General features: G+C 39.3%; 1 protein-coding gene across 5 annotated transcripts in view; it reads left to right on the plus strand.

Annotated features, from left to right (window-relative positions):
- Positions 1-23,716, plus strand: part of PPP2R5E (protein phosphatase 2 regulatory subunit B'epsilon) — a 76,125-nt gene that overhangs the window by 29,474 nt on the left and 22,935 nt on the right. For all 5 annotated transcript variants that reach the window (XM_062630750.1, XM_062630749.1, XM_062630751.1 and 2 more), the window contains one exon: positions 15,697-15,893. In XM_062630750.1, the coding sequence (XP_062486734.1) occupies positions 15,697-15,893 (197 nt within the window). The remainder of the gene's footprint in view (positions 1-15,696; positions 15,894-23,716) is intronic.

The raw sequence follows: 23,716 nt of genomic DNA on the forward strand, positions 1-23,716 counted from the left end.
GAACATAATACAAAACTCTTTATTTGTAATGGGTCAAATATGTATTTTGAAGGTGATACAATGTTGTAGACCTATAGTCATATTTCAGAGGAGCTAAGTAATCTCTAGAGAAATTCACTTCAGTTGCCAAGGCCCAGTGATAGATCTGTCTGTCCAGTAGCAGGTGGCATTTCTGAGGCACAAAACCCCTATGACTGATGTGTATGCATGCAGGTAAATATATTCTCCCAAACGAAAACTGCATTTTTAAAATTCAGTGATTTTGGACGAGGTCAGAGTAAAGAAAATCATCCATGCACGTTATGGTAATGCAAGGCTATGATAAGGGTGGTTCTTTAGACAATTGCAGATATTCAGAAAGGAGGTCTTTGCCCTCTAGAACCTTGTGTTGGGGAGATAAAATGTCTACCCTGTTTAGGATTCCTGCAGCAAAAGTAAAGTTGCTGTTTAAAAGGTAGAAAAGTGGCCTAAATACTCTGTCAGTCAAGTTTCTAAGTTTTAGCAATAATACCCGGTTTAGGTATAACATAACAGTGGACTCTAAAGGTGAATGATAATTACTAGTAAGTGAGTCTCTCATTTACATTCCTTTAAACTGAGCTGAACCCTTCTGTGATAGAGGGGATCCTGATTTTTAAAGGAACAGCTGGTATTTTTATGTAGACATATGTAAAGATACTACAAGTAACATAAAATATCCAGCATAACACAGATTTAACTTGACAAGGTATAGGGGAGAGTTATATAAAGGCATTTTTTTCCTTTCTGTTGGTGAACTGATCCAGATCAAGAAGCTGCTGTAGATGTGGTCTAGAACGGGGATATATTTCTGTGCATTGGGGAATCTGAGACAATCTACAGTAACTACAAAAGCAAAAGAAAATAGATTATTTATTTTCTGTCGTTTAGACAGATCTACTGGGCTTGGCCATGAGAAGGGTGTTCCCTTAACAAAGAGCTTGACTAATTTGAGTTATTGTCATAAGGCATTGAATAACATAGTCTGAGCCTTACAAATGACCATATCACAGGGCAGCTGAGCAAGCCAAAGCACTGGAAGGCCTTATGCAAGGAACATATCTTGAAGGAGGGAATGATGTGGTAACCTCCTTTTTTGACAAAGAAACCGTGTGGTTTGCTTGTGGGTGCAAAGTCCTCATACAGCATCCTTTGAGTAATGCTTTCTAGTTTCAAGTTGTCAAAGAGATGTTATTCCAGTGTGACCAAGATATACCTTCAGGTTTTCCTGTGTTTTCTCGTGGCTCAGCCAGGATGTAGTGGGGGTTAGGTTCTTGTGCTCAGGAAATGCAGATGAGCAGCGAGTGCTGTGACTCGTATTCCTGAGGGACATGTCGCTGCAGATTCATCATGCCCTGCAACCCCAGCTTGTCTTTGGCATACATTTAAATCCAGCTTGAGGTGTTGATTCTGATCTCAGAGGATCTTAGTGGGCTGAAACTAGTATTTAGAAGACTGAATGAATAATGAAAGCCAAACCAAATAATTTTGGCCTTCTGTTGTGCCTGAGTTTCTGCAGTGAAGAGGAAATGTGTGTAAGAAGTCGAGCTTTCAGGGGGGTCCATTTTGGGACTTTAGATTGAATTCCCATCTTCTTTCCACATCTTCCGTCATAACTTTGGGTATGTTTATTAAATCCTGTCTTTTTCTTTCACAAACATAGCATCTTACATGTGTGCAGTTCCTTAAAATCATAAAATTCTTAATACATTACAAACATTGCTCCTTCAATGGAAAGAATGAGAGAGCAAACTAATGACAGGCAGTGGGATTGCATACTGCATTACTGGAAAATGCTTGGAGACTATTGTGGTAAATTAGCATAGAGTAGAATATGTTCTTGACTAAATTTATACTACCAAATGAGAAGGGAATGGAAGTTGTGTTTTCAGGGTTCAATTAAACTCTTCTCAATGTATAAATATGGTTAGAGAAATCTGTATTTTATATGTATGTATATTATTTAAGTTAATAAATGTAAATATTTTTAAATATAAGCCTGAGCTCTTAGGGGGTTGTGTTTGTAGAATAGCTTTCACTTAATTACTTCTTCCACTGGGGAATCAAGTACTCCTGTGACTTCTGTGATAAATTAGTGGGTCAGTACCAAGCAGAGTAGCAATGCTGGCACTGGTTCTGACCCCTTTTGGATGAGAGTTATGTTTTGGGTTTCCTGTGTTCTTGGTTCAGGGTTGTTTGTTTGGTTGGTTTTTTTGTGTTTTTTTTTTTTTTTTGAAGAGTCTGTTTTTGCATTAATTTCATAGAGCAACTCTGTAGTTTGAGCAAAATGAATGCTGCATAGTTTTATTTGGGGGTTGGAACTAGATGATCTTAAGGTCCTTTCCAACCCTAACTGTTCTGTGATTTGGAAAGATGGCAGTTTCAGAGCAAGGTGTAGTTTTTGGAGTCTCAGAAAACCCAACTACAAAGATTTTTCATGTAGAATAAGTTATTTGTTTGTAATACAGCGTGATGTTAAAATTCAGAGATCTTTTAAGTTTGTGGAGATTTTGATTCTTAGTCTAAGGATTTTGTTACACAGCTCTAGGAAATGATGAACTGGGTCTTAGTGTTGTCTCCCAGGAAGCCTTGGTTGGGGAACAAACGAGGAATTAGAGATGTGTGCACGTGTATGGGAGTATGATATAATAGGCATCACAGAAACATAGTGGGATGGCTCCTATGACTGGAGTGTTGGAATGGAAGGTTACAGGCTGTTTAGAAAGGACACGCCTGGCAGGCGGGGAGGGGGAGTTGCCCTTTATGTTAGGGATAGGCTGGAGAGTATGGAACTCTGTCTGGGGACAGGTGAGCAGTCCACAGAGAGTTTGTGGGTCAGGGTTAAAGGGAATATAGCTATGGGACACATTACTGTGGGGATCTGTTACAGACCACCTGATCAAGGAGAACCTGCGGATGAAGCACTCTATAGACAGATAGGAAAAGCCTCACGCTTGCAGGCCCTTGTTCTCATGGGGGACTTCAACCACCCTGACATCTGTTGGAAGGACGGTATGGCCCGGCACAAGCAATCCAGGAGGTTCCTCGATTGTGTGGAAGACAACTTCCTTCTGCAAGTAATAGAGGAGCTGACAAGGAGAGGTGCCATGCTTGACCTTGTGCTCACCAACAGGGAAGGGCTCGTTGGAAATGTGACTCTCCAGGGCAGCCTTGGATGCAGCAATCATGAGATGGTCGAATTCGAGATCCTCAGGACAGTGAGAAGAGCATGCAGCAAGCTCACTGCCCTGGGCTTCAAAAGAGCAGACTCTGGCCTCTTCAGGAACCTGCTTCGGAAGGTTCCATGGGATACAGCCCTAGAGGGCAGTGGGGCCCAAGACTGTTGGTTAATATTCAAGGATCACCTGCTACAAGCTCAGGAGTGTTGCATCCCAACCAGAAGGAAGTGCAGCAGGAGGGCCAGGAGACCTGCTTGGATGGATAAGGAGCTACTGAGGAAAATTCAAATGAAAAAAGAGGCTTATAGTAAGTGGAAGCAAGGACAGGCGGCATGGGAAGACTACAGGGATGTTGCCTGGGAAGCTAGGGACCAGGTTAGGAAAGCTAAGGCCCAGTTAGAATTAAACTTAGCTAGAGGTATTAAAGATAACGGGAAGGGATTCTACAGATAGATAGCAAATAAAAAACAGACTAGGGAGAATGTAGGCCCCCTCAGGAAGCTCTCGGAAGAGCTGGCTACCCAGGATTTGGAGAAGGCTGAGGTTCTGAATGACTTCTTTGCCTCGGTCTTCACTGGCAAAGGCTCTGACCAAACCACACAAGTCTTGGAAGGCAGATTCAGGGACTGTGAGAATGAAGACCTTGCACCCACTGTAGGAGAGGAACTGGTTCGAGACCATCTTAAAAATCTGAATGTGCGCGAGTCCATGGGACCTGATGAGATCCATCCGCGGGTCCTGAAGGAGCTGGCAAATGAAGTTCCTAAGCTGCTGGCCATCATATTTCAGAAATCATGGCAGTCAGGTGAAGTTCCCGATGACTGGAAAAAGGGAAATATAACCCCCATTTTCAAGAAGGGGAAAATGGATGACCCAGGGAATTACAGACCAGTCAGTCTCACCTCTGTGCCTGGCAAAATCTTGGAGCAGATTCTCCTGGAAGGCATGCTAAGGCACATGAAAGACAACAAGGTGTTTGGTGACAGCCAGCATGGCTTCACTAAAGGGAAATCCTGCCTGACCAATTTGGTGGCCTTCTATGATGGGGCTACAGAACTGATGGACAGGGGTAGAGCAGTTGATGTCATCCACCTGGACTTGTGTAAAGTCCCACACGACATCCTTGTCTCTAAATTGGAGCAACATCAATTTGATGGATGGACCACTCGGTGGATAAAGAACTGGCTGGATGGCCGCACACAAAGAGTTGTGGTCAATGGCTCAATGTCCGGCTGGAGACCAGTAACGAGTGGTGTCCCTCAGGGATCGGTGTTGGGACCGGTCTTGTTCAACATCTTTGTCGCTGACATGGACAGTGGGATTGAGTGCACTCTCAGGAAGTTTGCCGATGACACCAAGATATGCGGCTCAGTTGATACCCTGAAGGGAAGAAATGCCATCCAGAGCGACCCTGACACGCTTGTGAGGTGGACTGATGCCAACCTGATGAAGTTTAACCATGCCAAGTGCAAGGGTCGGAGCAATGCCAGGCACAGCTACAGGTTGGGCAGAGAAGAGATTCAGAGCAGCCCTGCAGAGAAGGACTTGGGGGTGTTGGTCGATGAGGAAATGAACAGGAGCTGGCATCAGTGTGTGCTTACAGCCCAGAAAGCCAACCGTATCCTGGGCTGCATCAAAAGGAGTGTGACCAGCAGGTCGAAGGAGGTGATCCTGCCCCCCTACTCTTCTCTTGTGAGACCTCACCTGGAGTATTGTGTGCAGTTCTGGTGTCCTCAACATAAAAAGGACATGGAACTGTTGGAACAAGTCCAGAGAAGGGCCACGAGGATGATCAGGAGACTGGAGCGCCTCCCGTATGAAGACAGGCTGAGGAAGTTGCGGCTGTTCAGCCTGGAGAAGAGAAGGCTGTGTGGAGACCTCATAGCAGCCTTCCAGTATCTGAAAGGGGGCCTATAGGGATGCTGGGGAGGGAACCTTCATTAGAGACTGTAGTGATAGGACAAGGGGTAACGGGTTCAAACTTAAACAGGGGAAGTTTAGTTTGGATATACAGAGGAAATTCTTTCCTGTAAGGGTGGTGAGGCACTGGAATGGGTTGCCCGGGGAGGTTGTGAATGCTCCATCCCTGGTAGTGTTCAAGACCTGTTTGGACGAGGCCTTGAGTGATATGATTTAGCATAAGGTGTCCCTGCCCATGGCAGGGAGGTTGGAACTAGATGATCTTAAGGTCCTTTCCAACCCTAACTATTCTATGATTCTATGTACGCATACATAATTAATCATTATTTTGTTATGTGCTTAATGCACCAAGAAATTCCAGTGCAAATCCTGAACTGCCTTGTGACCCCAGGTAGAATGGAAAGTAACTATAAGACTTCTGTGACACCTTTGTGTTTTTACATGTAATGATTGTTATAGTGCAAAAGCTTCCCATGTCATGCTGGAAAAAAAAAAAGGAATCTGATAAGAATCTTATGAAAAGGAAGACAGTCCTCTTCGGATTCTTCTGTCTGCCTGTTCAGCAGGCCATGATGAGGGTTTTATTGCAAACGTGTTTCTTAGTAGCCTGGAATTTGTAAACCTTATTCTGGGTTTTAGATTTCTTGCCATCCAAGGAACCTGGAATCATAGACTGGTTTGGGTTGGAAGGAACCTTAAAGATCATCTAGTTCCATGGGCAGGGACACCTTCCACTAGACCAGGCTGTTCAAAGCCCTGTCCAACCTGGCCTTGAATACTGTCAGGGATGGGGCAGGCACAGTTTCTCTGGGCAGCCTGTGCCAGTGCCTCATCACCCTCACAGGGAAGAAGTGCTGCCTAAGATCTAATCTAAATCTCCCCTCTGTCAGTTTAAAGCCATTTCCCCTTGTCCTATCACTACGTGCTCTCATTAGAAGCCCCTTTCCAGCTTTCTTGTAGCCCTCCTTTAGGTACTGGAAGCTGCTGTAAGGTCTCCCCGGAGCCTTCTCTTCTCCAGGCTGAGCAACCCCAGCTCTCTCAGCCTGCCTCCATAGGAGTGGTGCACCAGCTCTCTGATCATCTTTGTGGCCTTTTCTGGACTTGCTGCAGCACGTCCACATCCTCTTTTGTTGAGGGCCCCAGAGTGGAACGCAGTACTCCAGCTGGGCTCTCACAAGGCCATGGTAGAGGGAAATAATGAGGTGTTTGTTATAAATTGCTGGTCTTGTAATTTTGTGATATTTGCCATTAATTTACATTAAAAAAAGAAATCCAAAACCCCAAACCCCCAAAACCCACATGATGTAGCCAGGGAAAGTTGAAGCTGCAGTGTAATCCATCATTCTCCCTAAAATTAACAGAAACAGACTAAGATAAAAGTGATATAAGCACAGCATAACAAAGTTGAAGTAATGGGCCGAGGCTGGCTTGTGTCTGTTGACATTTGGAATTCCAGTGCTCTACTAAGAATTTAGGAACAGATGGAAGATGGCAGGGTCCTAGAGACTAGCAAGGCAGTTAAAAATACACTGAAAACCAGCCTGAAGCACTGTTGGTGATCTTAAAGGAAAGGAAGATAGTGGTAGGGTGACCCAGCAGAGCACTGAGCTGCTATTGTGTAGCTCTGCTCTATGCTGTAATTTGAGAAATCACTTTGAAAACTGAGATGGCTCTGTTTACATTGGGTTCCTGTCTCTGGTCTTCTCCTTTAGGGTAGAGGAGCTGAGCAACTGGGTAAGTTCAGCTTGGTTTAGATTTACATTTGCGCTACCTATATAGCTTTTGCTATTACAATGTCTACAGGAAAACCTGAATTCAGTTCTCATGTACAGCTGCTCCTTCAACAGCTGAAAGGAACCAGTTGAGGATTCAGCACTGAAGGCATTACCAGCTAGAATTGAGCAAAGGTATAAGGAGTAATACTAATTGTGGAGTCTCAGAAAACCTAACTACAAAGATTTTTCATGTAGAATCAATTTTTTGTTTGTAATGGAGCATTTTGTTAGAACTCGGAGATCTTTTAAGTTTGTGGATATTTTGATTCTTAGACTAAGGATGTTATAACAGCTCTGGGAGCTGGTGAGCTGCGTTTAAGTGTTGTCTCCCAGCATAACTAGGCATGGTAAAAAACCACAGCATATGAAATTAACAGGTCAGTGCCAAAAAAATCCCAAGAAAACGCTAACCAACAAACAAAAACCAAAACAACCACAAATCCTATAAGTATAGATATGTTTATGTTTATACAAATGTGGAAAGAAGAAGACAAACAGGAGGTTTATCATTTGAGTGGTTTTGGTTTTGTTTTTTTTTTGGTGTGGTTTTATGTTTATTTGATTTGTTTTGTTTGTTTTAAGAATATTTGAAGTTAATCTCGTTTTCTTTTTTCCCCTCCCCCTTGGAGAAGGTTTTGAAAAATAACAATTATGTCTTTCATATCTAATGGTAGAAGATTCGGCATAAGTTTAGGTGGAAGTTGTATAGCAGGTCAGTATTCTCAAGTGGCAGGACACATGGGCAGCAGCTCTCTCTAGTGACTGTTCAGCAAACCTAGTGACTTCAGCTCTTCCGAGTAAAGGTTAGCTTGTTCTTAAAAAGTGCAATTCAGTAATAACCTACTTATCTACCATAAACTTTCTGAGCCAGTATAAAAATCCTTGAGTCAGTCCAGGAAAATTGGCCACAATAGCTCTTGGTGTTTTGGCAAAGTATTTTTGTCTTATCTTGGGATTTTATGCCACGTATTCATTTTTGGAAATTGAAATGACATTTCTGTGTATTTTTGCCTGCCTTTCTGCTTCCCTTAAAAGCAGAAATTGCTAATAATTGTTTTTGAAATAATAATAAAAATTTGGGAGAGAGGGAGCAGAGAGAAGGCAACCTACAAGACCTGCGATCAGCTTGGGGCTACGAAATAAGTGTTCATTTGATGTCTAGGCACACTTACCATAAATAATGTAATGGGATATATTGCAGATGTCACAAGAGTGTCAGAACCTCCAGGTATGTAGATGTTTAATCAAATCTAGCCCCTAACTCATTCATTCTTGTTTGCTTAAACACTTTGAGTTCATGTTTTTTTCCTTTAAAAATATTCTACTACTTTCTTTGTGTTACCTGTTCTCTGAACAATTTTTTCCTCTCTGTTTTTTACAGGCTTTCTGCTCATGCTCTACCTCATTCTTTTTCCCTCTTCATCTTTTAAAACTTTGTTATGTTGTTGCTCTGCCTTCTTTGGCTTCCCATTCTATCCCCTTGTCATAATACTCATAGGTGCTTTGCTGTTCTTCCACCTCTTTTGGTCCACTCATCTACTTGCTTTTGCCCCATCAGTTTTTCTCCAAAATTGGCTTAATCTCAGTCCTTTTCCATACCTTCTCTGTTATTTTCTTTGACCTGCATGATTTTGGCTTGAACGTACTTGTAGGTAGAATAGGTAAATTTTGTCTTGGGTTACTCCATTAACCTAAACTCCTCCCATTCATTGAAGAAGTTGTGAGGATGGGTTGAGAAGTGTTGTCAGCTTACCTGTGGAAGAAGGCATTGCTTACCTGTGGAAGAAGGCATTGCTGCTTGACTATGAGAAGACACGATTACTACTAAGTGGTTATTATTAGTACTAGTGTGACAGACACTGTATACTACCAAAACTCTTGTATTTTTGTGGGACCCAGAGCAACAGTTGGTGTACCCAGATACCCTGATAATCATGTCTTCCAGTAGCTGCTCATGAATTCAAGTATATTTACTTGATTGCTTATTATCCAAAGTGTTTGATATAGCTCTGCTTCATAATGGATTCATCATGTTGAGTTAGTGATGAGTAAGAGGACCCAAACCTTTAAAACCTAGCGCTCACCCTGGAAGCGCTCTACTCACTTGTGAATGACACGTCACTGGTGCTAATTTGCAATAATACAGTCTTTTTGCAACAAGTATGGATGTAATAGTACTTTACTATGGCTCATCAGTAGCTTTGACAATCAAGCTTGTGATCTTTGTTCACTTCCAGGTTGAAAGATATTCACAGCACACACACCACTGGTGTAGTCAGTAGTGGGATGAACAAGTGTTGGTCGCAGAATGATAAAGCCTAGCCTAAAGGAGTCTTTTTTCACTGAAAGCTTTGCTGCTGTGGCTCTGGATTGAGCCATAGAGGTGAAAGTGAGGAGCCTTAAAGTGTTGCCTGCACTTTGGCTGCTGTGGAAGTAGGAAAAAAGTATAATTGAAGCTTAACAAAATTTAGAAGTATCTGGTCTAAAAATGCGCTTTATTGAAATTTTTTTAATTGTCTATTTGGTTTTAACTTTTGGTCTTGTGATGGAGGCAGCAGCCCTTCATCCATGCATTCTGTTAAGGTGCTGAAGCTTGTCAGATTCTACATACATGATTAAAGGCAGAATTTTGATTAATATATTTAAAAGTAGATCTATGCTATAAAATTTGGCAGTGTATATGTCTAATAAGGAGTATCCCCTGTTGCTTTTAGTGCTGCTCAAGGCACTCAGATGAAATGCTGGATCTCTGCTTTCAGACTACTCATCCTCGTAAATGAAGTTTGTTGAAAACCTCTGTGAAATGACTGGGGAGCATTTGCAAGCAGTAGAGGGATTTGTAATATCTAGGATCCTTGTGAAACTACCCAGGAGACTGCCACTTGGTGAGACCTTTATTCGGTTTGATCAGAAGAAATTTATGGTCAGGGAACTAATTCTCAATTTTGTGATTGGTTATCTGGAGAGACACTGTTTATCTGGAAAACTGGTGGAGTATGTCCTGTGTTGCACTTCTAATAGTGCATTTTGAACGTGCTGGAAACAGTATGTTCATGTTGTGCTTATCGTTTTGTGCATGTTCACTCATAAAAATCAGCTTGAGTTTGTCCCACTATATTTATTGCTGAGTGAATGAAGGTGGTAGTGGTTAGACTATGTATTTTGAACACAGTGCTTAACTACTGCCCTGCCTGTATAATTATTAAGTAGAGAGAATGGTTTGAGAAAACAGCTTTGAAAAAAACACCTATTATAAATGAGTGATTGCTGACTTCACAAAGCATTCATAGTATCGACAGCCAGTCAGGAAAATTAAATGAATGTAATCAGGATAGTGATTACTTTTCTCAAGAAGTATGTGTAAGAAAGAGAGGGCAAACATTTGTACTTCTTGACATCTTAAGACCAATATTCTACTGTAAAAAGTGGCTTATAGAAATGTGGCTTGTTATGTACTCAGGTATATGTATGACAGGACCTTGAATTAGTGAAAGCTTTGAGTTGGGTGTCGCTAGACCTCCTCTTGAAGACAACTTCTCAAAGCAGGCAAAAAAGGCTTTCAAATTCAAATTTGCAAGTTTTATTTGAATAAAAACTAGAAAGTTAGATTCTTACCAAGTAGAATCTTCATAGTGACCTGTGGGGGACAGATTTATGCACAGCTGCCTGCTTTGTTCAGGTAGGTTCTTGCTTCAGTAGTTGGTTGTGTTTAAATTGGTGACTTGGCAAGTGGCAGCAAAGTGGGAGCAGTTGGGTTTTTTTTTTTTTAGGGCTTTTTTGTCACAAGGAAATTTTAGTGAACTAGAAAGATGATGGTCCTAGGTTTATTTAATAACTGGAAGATACGGAAACTGAAGAAAAGTTGGGGAATTATTTTGCATTAAGTTGATAGGGAAAGAATACATGAAAGAATCCCAGTGGGCAGAGGCAATTGAATATAGAGTTCTTAGATGCTGGGAAACTGTAAGTAAGTTCTTAAAATTAATGTGAGTAAAAAAGTTAGTATTAATCTCACTGTCCCACATTCTGGACATACTTTGGGTTTTGTGTGTGTGTTCTTATTTTTCATGCTTAATGTGGAGCTTGCTTTTACTGTCAGACAAGAAGGTGATGCTAGTTCCGTATGCAAATGTCACCTTCAAGCTGATTAATAACAGTAACTTACATACTGGAAGCAATAGTTAATTCTGAGGGCATTTTTGTTTTAATTATTAATAAATGTTTGATAGTACCTATGTGGGTGCAGGGTAGCATTTGTGAGCATATCCTAGTTTTGCTTAATATTTTATATGTGATCTGCATTATTTGTCCTGTTTTCTTCTAATTCAAAGCCCTATTATCTCTTGCATGTGCAGTCCTGGGACTTTTCCTTATAGTTGCCATGCTGGTTTTAAGCAGCTCAATCCCTTCCACCATCTTCACTTCCTAGCATTATACCTTTCATTGGAGAACTACAGGCTGAAACGGATCAGGGAACTGATCCAGCTGTTTAGTTTCTCTCCATTCTTGCTTTTAACCACTGAGAGGAGAACCATAGCTTAGTCCTCTATATGCAGTTTTGCTGGTCTAATGCATAGTTTTAGTTTTTTATGATCCAAAATTATTTACTTGTACATAACATCAATTAAATATGAATGTAGTCTAAACATGAATATTTTTTATGCATGTAGGAGATTTGCAGAAGTAGTATGGTGTCAGATTTTTACTCTGTATTTGATGAAAGATACAGAAGGCAGAGACTGCAGAGATGGTTGATGAGAAGGGATGGGCTGCTTGGATTAGGATTATTTTGGGAGAGACTATTAAGAGAAAAACTGAATTGCTTTGGCCATTTTAGAATTAGTATTTCAGCCCTTGTAGTAACAATTGTTCGTCCATGTCTAAAAAACCCGATTACACTACTTTCAGACAATTTTCCTGATAACTTTGTGAAAGAGTTTCTTTTGTTAAAGGCTCTGATGCTCTCTTGATTATCATTGTTCCAATGTATTAGTACTTGCTTTCACTAAACCAGTTTCCTTTGAATCTTTGAATACGCAGTGTATTTCAAAAGCTCTGTATAGGTTTCAGTGGCCAAAAAGAAAACTGACAAGCCTGAAAATTAACTTGTAGCAAAGACCTTCTGAAAATGAGGAGGGTTCTCACAGTCATCCAGATGGAAGTTTATCTTTCTTTAAATCTTTATTTTAATAAATATATACTCTCCTGTGCATTTGACATAAATCACACACACCAGTTAATTGTGTCATTTCCGTTTAACTTTTTAGATTATTAAAGTATTACTGGTATTTACACAGATTTATCAGAGCAGTTGCTGAGTTTTCAGTTCTTTCAACTAAAAGTAGATACAATGTAATATTGCAGGTTGTCAAATTTTGGGCCCTAAATGTTTGGCTGCACCTTAGTGCAAGAGTAAAGTGATGCAGAATTCATTGAAAGTTCTGAGTATGCTTCTGCTGAGAAGAAATTATTTGCTGTTTTTCATCTGCAAACTGTGAACATCTGTAAGGAGCTGCACATTTCTTTTCAAGTCATTGCATTAAGGAGCTCAGCTCTGCTATGGAGCTCAATAGGTCTGTACCCCAAGCACCAGTTTGCTTCCTGCTCCAAATAGCAAGAGGATGGCTGGGAAAGTCCACTCTTAGTGACCTTTCGGTAAGGTCTGTACAACAGTGAAACACACACACAAAAAAAAAACCCAAACCCTCTTCCCCCTCCCCCCCCCAACAAACAAATAAGCAAGAAAACACAAAACCACCCCAAACCCAAGCCAACTAATAGTATGGTCTCTGTGGGAAGACTGGGAACATGGAATGCTGCTTTTACTGATTTCCGATGCCCTTTTCTTGTGCTGTGCACATTAGGACCCCTTAAAATTTACACTCATATACTTTTGCTGTTTCCAAGTAGAAAAACGAAGGCATGTGGTGGCACTCTGAATCCCGAGGAGCAACGAGAAATATTGCATGACATTTCTTGAAGTTTTGTTTTTTACTGTAAATGGCAGCTTGCTTAATAAAGAAAAGCGGATCTAACCAGAATAATTGATTTGCGAGGTTTATTTCAGGGGGCTTTAGTAGTTTTTTCTTTTTGTTGGTTATTTGTGGGGTTTTATGATTGAGTTTATTTTTTTGGTTTACCACTGTAGTTCACATGGCTCAATGTAGTAAGGCAGCAATGAATTTCATCTACTGCTTTAGAGTGGTTTTTCTTGAGAAGAACTTAATTATATTTTTCATTGTGTTCCCACACATCCAGACACTTAACTTGAGGAAAAATGAAAACAAACTTTTATTAGTTATTTTAATGCTTTAGTCATTTTTAAATTTTTATTTAACACCAACCCTACCTTAAAATGAGTGTTGCCTTGAGTCATATGAGTTTGGTTGTAACTTGTGCTGAACTGTGTCTTAATGGAGTCCTGTTTGATTTCAGTCTGTTTTTCATTTTGACCATGATAGTCTTGTTGGTCAAAGTGAATGTGTGAAAGCCATGTAGAACAATGCAACTAAAACGATGTTCATGTAACATCATAGATTTTATTGATACCATTTACATGTTGTCAAGTTCTGTGGTGGATTATAGATCGTATACGAAAGAGTGGAAGCTACAATTAAAAACAATACTCTTGAAAAGTAACTAATTGCAGTTTTATCTCTCTCTCTGTTTTCCCTTGTTGTTCTTCTCTTTTCAGCTGGTATTTACAGTCCAGCTTCGGAAAGAAATTGTTAATTGATTAACTGTTGCCTGCATGCTAATAACAGTGAATTCTGAAGTCTGCTCTACTTTCTTGTATTATTTGAAGGCGAGTAGTCAAGAAAACAAGTACTTTGCTTCCCCAGGCCCTTTATCTCCTGTGAGGCTGTAACCTGAGAAAGGGGCTGCTCACAGAAGTGGTCGGTTTTTGTAATGGGTGAAGGCTAATGAGTTTCTCTGACTCCGGCTTATTTTAGGTTTCCCCACTGCCTGCTGTGAGGCAAGAGGAACCTGTGTAAGAGAGCTGGCCAGAGGAATAGCTTTAGGGTGACCTGGTTTTGGGACCTTCATTTTTCCAGAGGTGTTTGAGGAAGATTCTTTTCTTGCATAGCTGCTGCTGTTGGGAGTCTGTAGGTCCACTTGCATCTTCTGTGCCACAGATGTTCCACCGTTCCTTTGGGAACATGGGGCGAACAATTCTGATGATATGAAGTGTGGTGTCATAACTATAAAGCTTCCCTCCTCTCCCTTAATCTCCCTTGGACACAGCTGTTGCAGAGTTTACCCAAGCCTAATGAATAAGAGATTGGTGTGTACTGCCTGATACCATCAGTTAAACTTTACCCGGATCGTGGTTGTGTTTTCTGGGATGCAGTTTGCACAACCTATTGAATCCTGTCACTACTGCAGTACTATAAGCAGAAAAAGGTTGAATAAACTGTTGTACTTCATCATGTCAGGTCAGAAAGTTATTTATACTGCAGTCCGTATTTATTCTTCTCAGTGTTTAAGCAATGCAGAGAGTTGATGTGAAGTGCCTTGGGGTCCTTGCATCTCTATCAGTACTTCTTAGGAACTATGTACTGTGACCTTGTAATATTTCATAGGCTTTTTGAACTTCAAATTAATAACTGTTTTGTATGTTTTAATTAAAACAGATTCATGGTACTTTGTCCTTAAAACTACTCTACAATTACTAACAGTTTCCAGTGTTTGACAAGTATTCCTTAACTCAACATACTCTCGTGTCAGCCATAAGAAGTTCTGCCTTAGACTGGCTTTTTTTAAGTATGTACAAGTTTTAGGAAATGAACATCAATTCTTTACTATTAAAATTTTCTAGTTGAAATCAGCAAAAGTTTTAATTTATGTGTTGTGGCTTGGAAGGTAATTTGCTGGATTCTGGTGCTGACAGACCATTTTTGCCTTTAGAAAGTTGACCAAAGGAAGTGAAGTGTCCTCTAGTTTGAGGGCATACTTTCAGAGTAGAAATTCATATTTAATTTCTGCAACTTTCTGCTGCTGTTAGCCTCTGGTGTACATGAATGTTGGATAAACTAAGCTTTCTGTGTGCTCTTTTGATGAACTTGGTAAACTAACAAACCATGAGGAAGTTTACATTCCTTTTCCTATTTTATTAAGTCTTTTATTTGCTAAGAATTAAGAAAACAGAGCAAAAGTAGTATGTTCTCATACTTCCCTGGTCAAGCACGTATCATCATTTTCTGTGAAAATGTTCCTATTGATGTATGTTATGTCTTCATAGTACAGCAAATAGTCCTCACTATGGTTCAGTAAAATTGATTTTGCTATGGAAAGTGTCAACATTGGGGTAATGATTGAATCTGAAAACTTGTTTGCAGAATTATAGTCTTGCTGTGTATTCATATGCATATTTATGTATATTCATATAGGGTGTTTAGAAATATAAATTAATCAAGCTTGATCTGTTTGACAGTTCTTTCATCCTTCTTCAGAGTGTATGTTATTGATGGTGAATGTCAGCCTTCAGTGAAAACAGTGGTATATCACAGAATTACATCTTGAATGCCGTTGTGTGCGCATTTGCTGCTTCAGCCTGCACTTTATTGGTGAACTTTATTTTCTTAATAGCAGGTGATGATTAAATTACTTCTACAGCATGTTGTTAGAGATCTGAAATGCACAGTAGTAATACAGTTTCTATAAGGGGTTTGTTTGTTAATCTGAGCTCTGTTTTACAAAAATTATATGAATGCTGCTTTCCTTTGAAATTGATCTTCAGAAAGAAATCCTGTTTTGTATAATAAGATGTCAGACTCACAAATATTTCCTTTCTTGTTTCATAGACGTTCCATCTTCAGAGCAGCCTGAACTGTTCCTAAAGAAACTTCAACAGTGCTGTGTCATTTTTGACTTCATGGACACGCTTTCAGACCTTAAAATGAAAGAATACAAGCGCTCCACTCTTAATGAACTGGTGGACTACATTACAATAAGCAGAGGCTGTTTGACAGAGCAGACTTACCCTGAAGTAGTTAGAATGGTGAGTTCCTTCTTTCTCATGGTCTCTTTAAATCCACTTGCAATTCCAGTTACGCATTGTGGGCGAAATTGAACGCTGGAGTAGGTGGATTAAATGAGGCCTTTGGTTTGTTTTTTCTCGTAGACATCACTTGGGGATAATTCTCCAAAGAGAAAAATATTAATTTTTATATATTCTTAATTAAAGTCAAGTAGATGATGGTTATTACAGTGTCACAAATGCATGAAAGGAAACCTGGATTGTTTCTTGTTGGGGAAGGACTGTAAAATCAGAGTTCCACACCATCTATCCACCCTCTCTGCCACTCCAGTATAAATAATGTAATGTCTTTCTTTGAAATTTATCCAAGGTCTTGAGAGTGTACTTTAGGTGGAGATAACCTAAAGTATACACAGGTAATGATTTTTAAAGAATAAATGCTAAAAGTGTTGTATAGCGTCAATATGGAAATTTCCTGGTTGTATTATGTGGATTCATCATAGCTGCCATTAGAGTGAGCAGGGTTATGTGGTAATAAAGCCATACCTTGTATATATAGATTGTAAAATAGTGTTTTTAATGTAAAAATGGAAGCAGTAACAGATGCTAGCTATATGGTGAAAAAATGCTCATTGTGATTTGCAAAATCAGTCACTGCTTTCATAACAGGTTATAAGGGTTCTGTAACCCTTATCTAAATGTGAAGGCAGTTAGTTACATATAAATCTGGTGATGTTGGTTTCCTAATGGTAGTATGTGATCATGGAATCCACTGGCTGTGTGCTGTAAGCATGTAAACATGAATAGATTTTACTCCTTAACTTCTTTTCTGACACACATGGACACATGCTGTGTTGTTTGTCTGAAATATTTACAAATAGCTGTAAATAGTGACAGAACTATCAAGCAGCTAATAATGAAGAAAAATAGAACAGAGTTAAGGGTGTATAGAAAAATCTTGATATGGCTGCTTTGTGTGTGTGCATTGTCAGAAAGCCTGTAATTATCTGACCAGATTCTTCCACTTCTCTTTCACCCTCCCTTTCTCCCTTCTGTACTGGACCAATCTTCTGAACAAACTGCTTTCAGTCTGTTGTGCTGTTTTATTCAGCATGTGGTCTAATGCATCATTCAAATACCAGTCTGAATACAGAATTACTGCTGCTTTGCTCAGTTCTTCCACTGGTGCTGCACTGTAGTATCTAAAGGGTTTGCAAACATTAGCTTAATCTTACTTGTATCCCATATGATAAGCAAAGTATATAATACCCTTTGTATAGACAGGACACTGGTGCACAGGTAACTTCAATAAAATCAGGTATTTTTTCTGTGTGTAGCAGATGCCTCCAGACTCACCTCCTGGGATAATTTGGTATTTATTTTAGCATTTCTGTTATCGAGATTGTATTCTCACGTTGACTTCAGTTATAGTTGTTTACTGCAGCAATATTTGTAGAATAAAGATGCTGCAAGTTAGTGTTGTCTGTTGGGTCCCAAGAAGGAAAAATTTGATATGTAACTGCTCATATATTCCAGTTTGAATCGTAAATCATAACCTATGAAGCAGTCTGAACTTGAACTTTGGAAGAGACACAGCACCTCTCTGCTGTATGTCCCACTGTCTTTGCAGTCATTTATGTTCATTCATAAAACAGCTTTTATCTTAAGGAAGTGATGCATTGCCTAAATAGTTTGAAGAGCATAGTTCTAAATAATTTTCTTCAAATAGTCTGTAACTACAATAAGGAGGGAGTCATTGGAAGTAAAGATACCATTTGAATTTTTCTAGTGGATTTTACAGGTACTTGCTAATGGAGCTTCAAGAGTTCAGTTTCAGTTTAGCTCATTTTTGATGGAATACTGTTCTGTCTTTTCTCCAGTATTCCCCTGATCCTTTCATTGCATCATGCCCTTCATATTTCTTGCTTCTGCCTTGCGTTTGTGCTCCAATGCTGAGCTCAAGCTATGTTTTCTTTTTAGTGCCAGGGTACCTAAGCAGGGGAAGACTGCTAATACTCTCAAGTCTATGTGGCTACTCTGTGACACTTGACTGCCAAAACGTGGGTTGTTTTGGTTTTTTAGTTTTAACTGATAAAAAGATACCTAAATAGTTTTGGAAGTGGACATGCTTATTTCCCTAAAGAATTTCCTGAGAAAGTCCTAATATTTAAATTTCGCAAGAAACTTCAGCCTGCAACAGACACCTGTGTGCTGATGAAGCTATTGGAAAGTTGGAGTCCCCTAATTGTGCCTGTTGCAGCCAGCAGCATTCTTGCTGCATGTGCTCTTGGAAAAACCCTTTGGTGGTTGTATCCCATGTGGGCAGGATGCTGTGCTCTGGAATTGAATTTGTTAGAGTGAATCCATGGCAAACACATGAATGATTTCTATCTGTCATCCCAGTGAATGCTAATGAAGTGTTTCTAGTGAACCACATCATCAGGGCTTTTGTGGGCTGCACGTATTTTGTATTTTACAGGTAAAAAAATGATTTTTTTTTTTTAACTCCTGGTCTTTGCTTATAAAAGCAAGACTTCCTCATCACATTGTCTTCAGTTAAACAGGCCCTAGAGGGAAAAGTAGGACTTACAATATTGTATGAAAGAAGTTTTCAGTGCATATTGCCTGGTGAAGGGACAGCATTAGTCACTTTGTTCTGAAGCATGATGTTTGGTGTAACTTGTTTTTTCAGGAAGTGCGTATTCTTGTTTCAAGAGGAACTGTGCTTGCAATCGTATACTTAAGAGAGACTCAACTGCACATAGTTGACTTCATGAGTGCAACTGCTGCCTTTATCTGTTTTTGTGGATTTTCATCTAAGTCTCCAACTGTGTACACAAAGGAGCTGTCACATTGGCAATCTCAGATCTGTCATGATAGTAAAGAAACCAGCAGTATGTATGTCCTGAGCAAATGAGTGTCCCCATGGACTGCCTGCCACAATTGTCACAGGAGTGTTGTGATTGAAAAAACAGTATCTTAAAACTGATCAAAATGGAGCAGAAGTGTTCTTTGTCCCCTTGGAAGGTATACTCCCTTATGTTTAGTGTTTTTGGATCCAGGAATTAATATTTCCTGCTTGGCACTTTGGGCTTCACCTTTTGGAGGTGAAGTACTGTAAACAGGGAAAAAAGAAAGAAGCTATTTTGTGAGGTTTTTTGTCATGTAAGAGCATAAGAAAAGGTGCATAAGAAAAGGTCTGAAGCTGATATTTTAAAAGTTAATAGTATTTATAAAGAAGCATTAATGGCTAAAAAGTGATTTCCTATCTTAATAATCTAGAATGTCAAAAAATATAGTTATCTGTGGGAGAGCCTTTTTTGCTTTAAACTTTTATAACGTATTTGTATATTAGTACTCTCTGTTCATGACCCAAAAGGAGTTTGGCTTTATAGATGCTAAAATAGAGAGAGATTGCCTGTAAAGTTCTTCAGAAACTCTGAGATTTTTAATTGCTTATAAAATGTGGTGGTGTTATGTTATAAGGGTTTGAAAAAGTCATTTGTTGTAACCAGCATAACAGCTCCTCAATATTTTTACTGCCAATTATCCTAAATTCATGGCATTAAAACCTTAATCCCTAATTGTAATATCACATATTTGCATCTTGTTCTCTTGAGCATATAATATGATGCTGAATATAGCTAAATGTGAGGTCATTTGGCTATTTGTCAACCTGTGCTTCTTTAAACCATTGTCTTTAGCTTGATATATACACAAGTGTTTGGCATGTTATTGTGTTGTTTTTTTTTTAAAGAATGAAATTGAATTTACTAATGGCCACCAAAGCAAGCTTGCAGTGTCCTTGTCACTGTCATCAATATCAGTTGATGGGAAGAGCAGTTGGGATTTGTGTTAATGGCTGTAAGCTGGACAGATTTATTCAGGAGGGTATTGCTCAGAGCGCTTCCCCTGCAGTTTGATGTGTTGTTCGGAAGGGCATATGACATTCTTTAGAATTAGGCTAGTCATAGGAAAAAAGGCCCTTGCCAATTAAACCACACTCTGCTAAGAAGGAAATGCCAGTAATGTGGCTTTATGAGCCCATAATTGGATGCTTAATCTAAAATGTGATCCTGTCTGAGCAAAATGTGGAGGCTTAAACTAATGATGCTGATATTGCTGGTAGATTAAGCAATAGTAGTTGAATGAATTAAATGTTTGTTATTATCTGTGGTATCCTAAAGGGTGTATGAAGTAGAGCTTTTCGTTTCCTGGGTATTAAGACATAGATTAAGAAAGCTGATGCCTTTCAATTTAAAAATCGGATGGAAAAAAATGACAAGCTGTTAAACTGAGAAGTCTGGATGAAGCTGTTTGTTGGTGAGCAGCATTTCAGCTCTTCTGTTGCTGCTTCAAAAATTGTAAACCTGACCCCTGACATTTACCATGCTGTTTATGCAGCAGCCATGGATGGTTGTCAGCCCATAAGAGATGGCTAATGAAACATTTTTGAGATACATGTTTTAGAATGGAATATTGTTACTTTGTTCTCCTCTCTTTTAAGTGCAGAAATGCCTTTGACTTCCTGTTGTTGTTTTTATTTTTTTTTGTAATGACAAATCAAGTTAAATAAGACTCTAATCTCCATAGCCAAAGTGAAACATCATATTAGATGTCTTGTGCCTTAGAAGCTGTGTTGAGTTACACAGTGAAAGGAACTTGGTTAAATGAATACCCAAATAAATACCAAATTTGCATTTTTATTTATTTATTTTTCTTCTTTCTATTGACATAAATATAGCAGGATTGAATCCCTTCTACTGCAGGTTTGTCTCAACAGAAGTGAGAGCAGAATCTGATCAGGAGTTTTTGTGACAGACCTGTTAAACACTATCTTGTTAACATGTAAAAAAGCCATGGCTTAAGAACGTATTTTTTGGAAGTGTTCTAGCTGTTTGACTTCATGGGAATTCCGAATCTTTAAATTTTCTACAGCTTTAGCTATAGCTTCTGACTAAGTATGACACCCTGCTTGCTAACTGGTCATCTTGTATAGGGTTTTCAATGTTAAAATGTTCTTGGATTAAGTTTTTTGTGCAAATGTACCTATACTCAGTCTTACTGTTTTGATTTAGCAAAACCCATGTGCATGTTCCTGTTGGTTCTTGTATTAGAGTTAAAAATATAATGCTGAATGTAATTTCAAGTTTAAGGGCAGTAAATGAGATCATACAGTCTTACAAGGATTAACAAATAATGTTTCTTTTCTAATATGAATTTTATGTACCATTAGGAATTCTGTAAATTGTTACGAATTAATTTTAAACTCTAATCAGTAGAAGCTGAATGGATTGTTCTGAAACCATCTGAAATGCTGAAAGGAAGATGCAATATCCTTTGACCCCCAAAATGGACTTGGATTAAAAATTGTCATCTAGATGCAGCGTGATGGAGCAAGCATGCTATGGAAATTAGAAAAAAAAAAAAAAGATAAGCATCACATCATATTTTAATTTCTGTTCTTGTATCTTTAATGTGAGGGCTATCAATTCTGTAGAAGCAGGAGAAGAATCTAACTTTAGCTTCTTTTATGCATTATTTGCAAATCCCTCTGTTAGATGCATTTTGTTATTCACATTCTTTATGCACCTGGTTTGTACAAAACCCACAATGCTTATTAAAAGAAGAGGCTCTGATGTTCTGTGCGCCTCTCAAAAAATCAGTTGGAGGCAGCTCCTCTTGTGGTAGTTGTCCCTAATAATTTTTCCCGACAGTATGTAATTACATTTACCCGTATCCATTATTCCTCCTGCTGGTTACATAGGCCTTTCATTCGTCAGACCTTATCTGCATAATAGTACAGTCACTAGGTCTAAAACAAAGAAATAAACTGGAAAAACAGTTTCTTGTTTCTTTTTCCAAGAAATACGTGTGCTGACTGCAGCTGGGGTTTTTTTGTTTTTTTAAGGAGTGCACATCTCTACCCCCATTTTGGCTGTGTCATCTTCTAAAACACCTTTCAAGCATTGTGTCTGTAGACAAGGACAGTATGAATCTTCTGGGGGATTGTTTTCTTGGGGTTTGGTTTGTTTTGTTCTTCAGTTTGGAGTCTGAGACAGTGTGAGTTTTGTAATGCTGTCTAGAGTTCAAGTTCAGATATTGGCAGGCTTTCACTTCATCTGATGCCTGCTCTAGAGGTGAGGGGCTCCTTCTGCTGGTACCGTGCTTTAATTTTTCCAAGATGCTTGGGTTTCTGCTGTGAATTTTTACGACTGCATTGTATAGAATTAGTTGGGGACACATTACATAAATAAGTGTTCCCTGGATCATCTCGGAACTGTAGTTACATGTAGGTAGTGAGGAACAGGATTGTTACTAGTAGGGTATCCTGTTATGGTGCAGGTTTAGGTGACGCAGTGGGATTTCAGAGCAGTTTCCAGGGATGCTGCCTGGGGATGGGTCTGTGCTGGTGCTACTAACTCAGATCCTGAGTGTGCTCTTGAAGTGGATCTCCCATTTGTTCTCACTCCACTTGCATGTTTGTGACAGGGGAATGTTAGGGTTTGAAAATTCAGTTAATTTTGGACAAAATGTCTGCTAAAGGAGTGTACCTAATGCTTGCCAACTTGCTAATGGGCTTCAGTGCAAGGGATCACTAGAAAAACTCCTCTCCAAACGTTCATGTTGTAGACATTGCAGCTGAGCACCAGAAATTTTGTTCTACAAACTTGCTCCTGTTGCACTTGTCAGCCAACAGAATTCTAAGGATCTCAATTTTGCTGCTTGCTCATCTGTAGGGATGGAAGCTGCTACCACTATGGAAGTAGGTGATGGTAAGCTGACAAGTTTAGGAGAACCCTGATCTACAGCTAAATTCCTACAGGTTATTGATTAGATCTTTGGAAGACTTAAAGATCAAGAAAAGATGAGCAGGACTCTTTTCCCCCCACCCTGCGATCTGGATTGTTGACTGTGTTTGCAGTCCATTGTAGTAAATTTAGTGCAGCCAAGTCAGAAGTAATGCTGCTGGGCAAAAAGAAGGTTCATAATACTAAGCCTTGAAAGACTGCATTCGGGCAAGCAGTGGTGCAGAAAAGGACCTGGGCATTGTGGTTTATTATCATGAGTATCTTAATGTGAGTTTCTGGTACAGTGCCCTGTTCAAAGAAATGAATGTTGATAAAAATGGCAACATGCAGGAAAAAAAGATGGAGAGGGTCTGGTGTTTTATACCTACCCCAGTATCCTTGCTGTGCACAGATGGGAGCTCAAAGGAAGGAAGCAAGAGTAATCACAGGATTATAAACAAGCAAAGAAACTAACAACTGCCTGGGTTCAGAAGCTCTAGGTCTTCATTTAGCAGCACAGAGTTCAAGAATTGTCATGTCTATATAAAAGTACCTACGTATAAATAGATATATACTGCATATGTAAATATATATGCAGATGTGAAATAGATCTGGTGATTTAACGAGAACCATCAGGGAATCGGGCAAATTCAACCTCGAAATGTGAAGCAGGCTGTCGTTAGATTAGTAGTAAAACTAGGAGAGTGGTGGAATCATTTATAATCTTTTAAGATAAAAGTAGGTGTTACTTTTTGTAAGATGTACTTTAGTCAAGCTTCTGGGAACAATTCAATGGATTATATAGAGACATAGCTGGATGACTGCAGTAGTCATTTCAGGCTCTAAAATATGTAAATCCATAAACAATATTAAAAAATCACACAGAAATACATTTAAGAAGGACAAGTTTAGTGTCTGTTCCATGGGCCATTGTTGTCTCCCAGTTAACATGGCTTCATGTTACGACTTAGTTACATGTTACTGTTACTGTATGTTGTTAATATGCATAGTAGTTAAAACATTGCATGTACAGAGATATCCGGTTTCAATTTC

Source organism: Pezoporus occidentalis, unplaced genomic scaffold, assembly GCF_034315485.1.
Source record: "Pezoporus occidentalis ecotype Australia unplaced genomic scaffold, CSIRO_AGI_Poc_V1 ctg36, whole genome shotgun sequence".
NCBI lineage: Eukaryota > Metazoa > Chordata > Aves > Psittaciformes > Psittacidae > Pezoporus > Pezoporus occidentalis.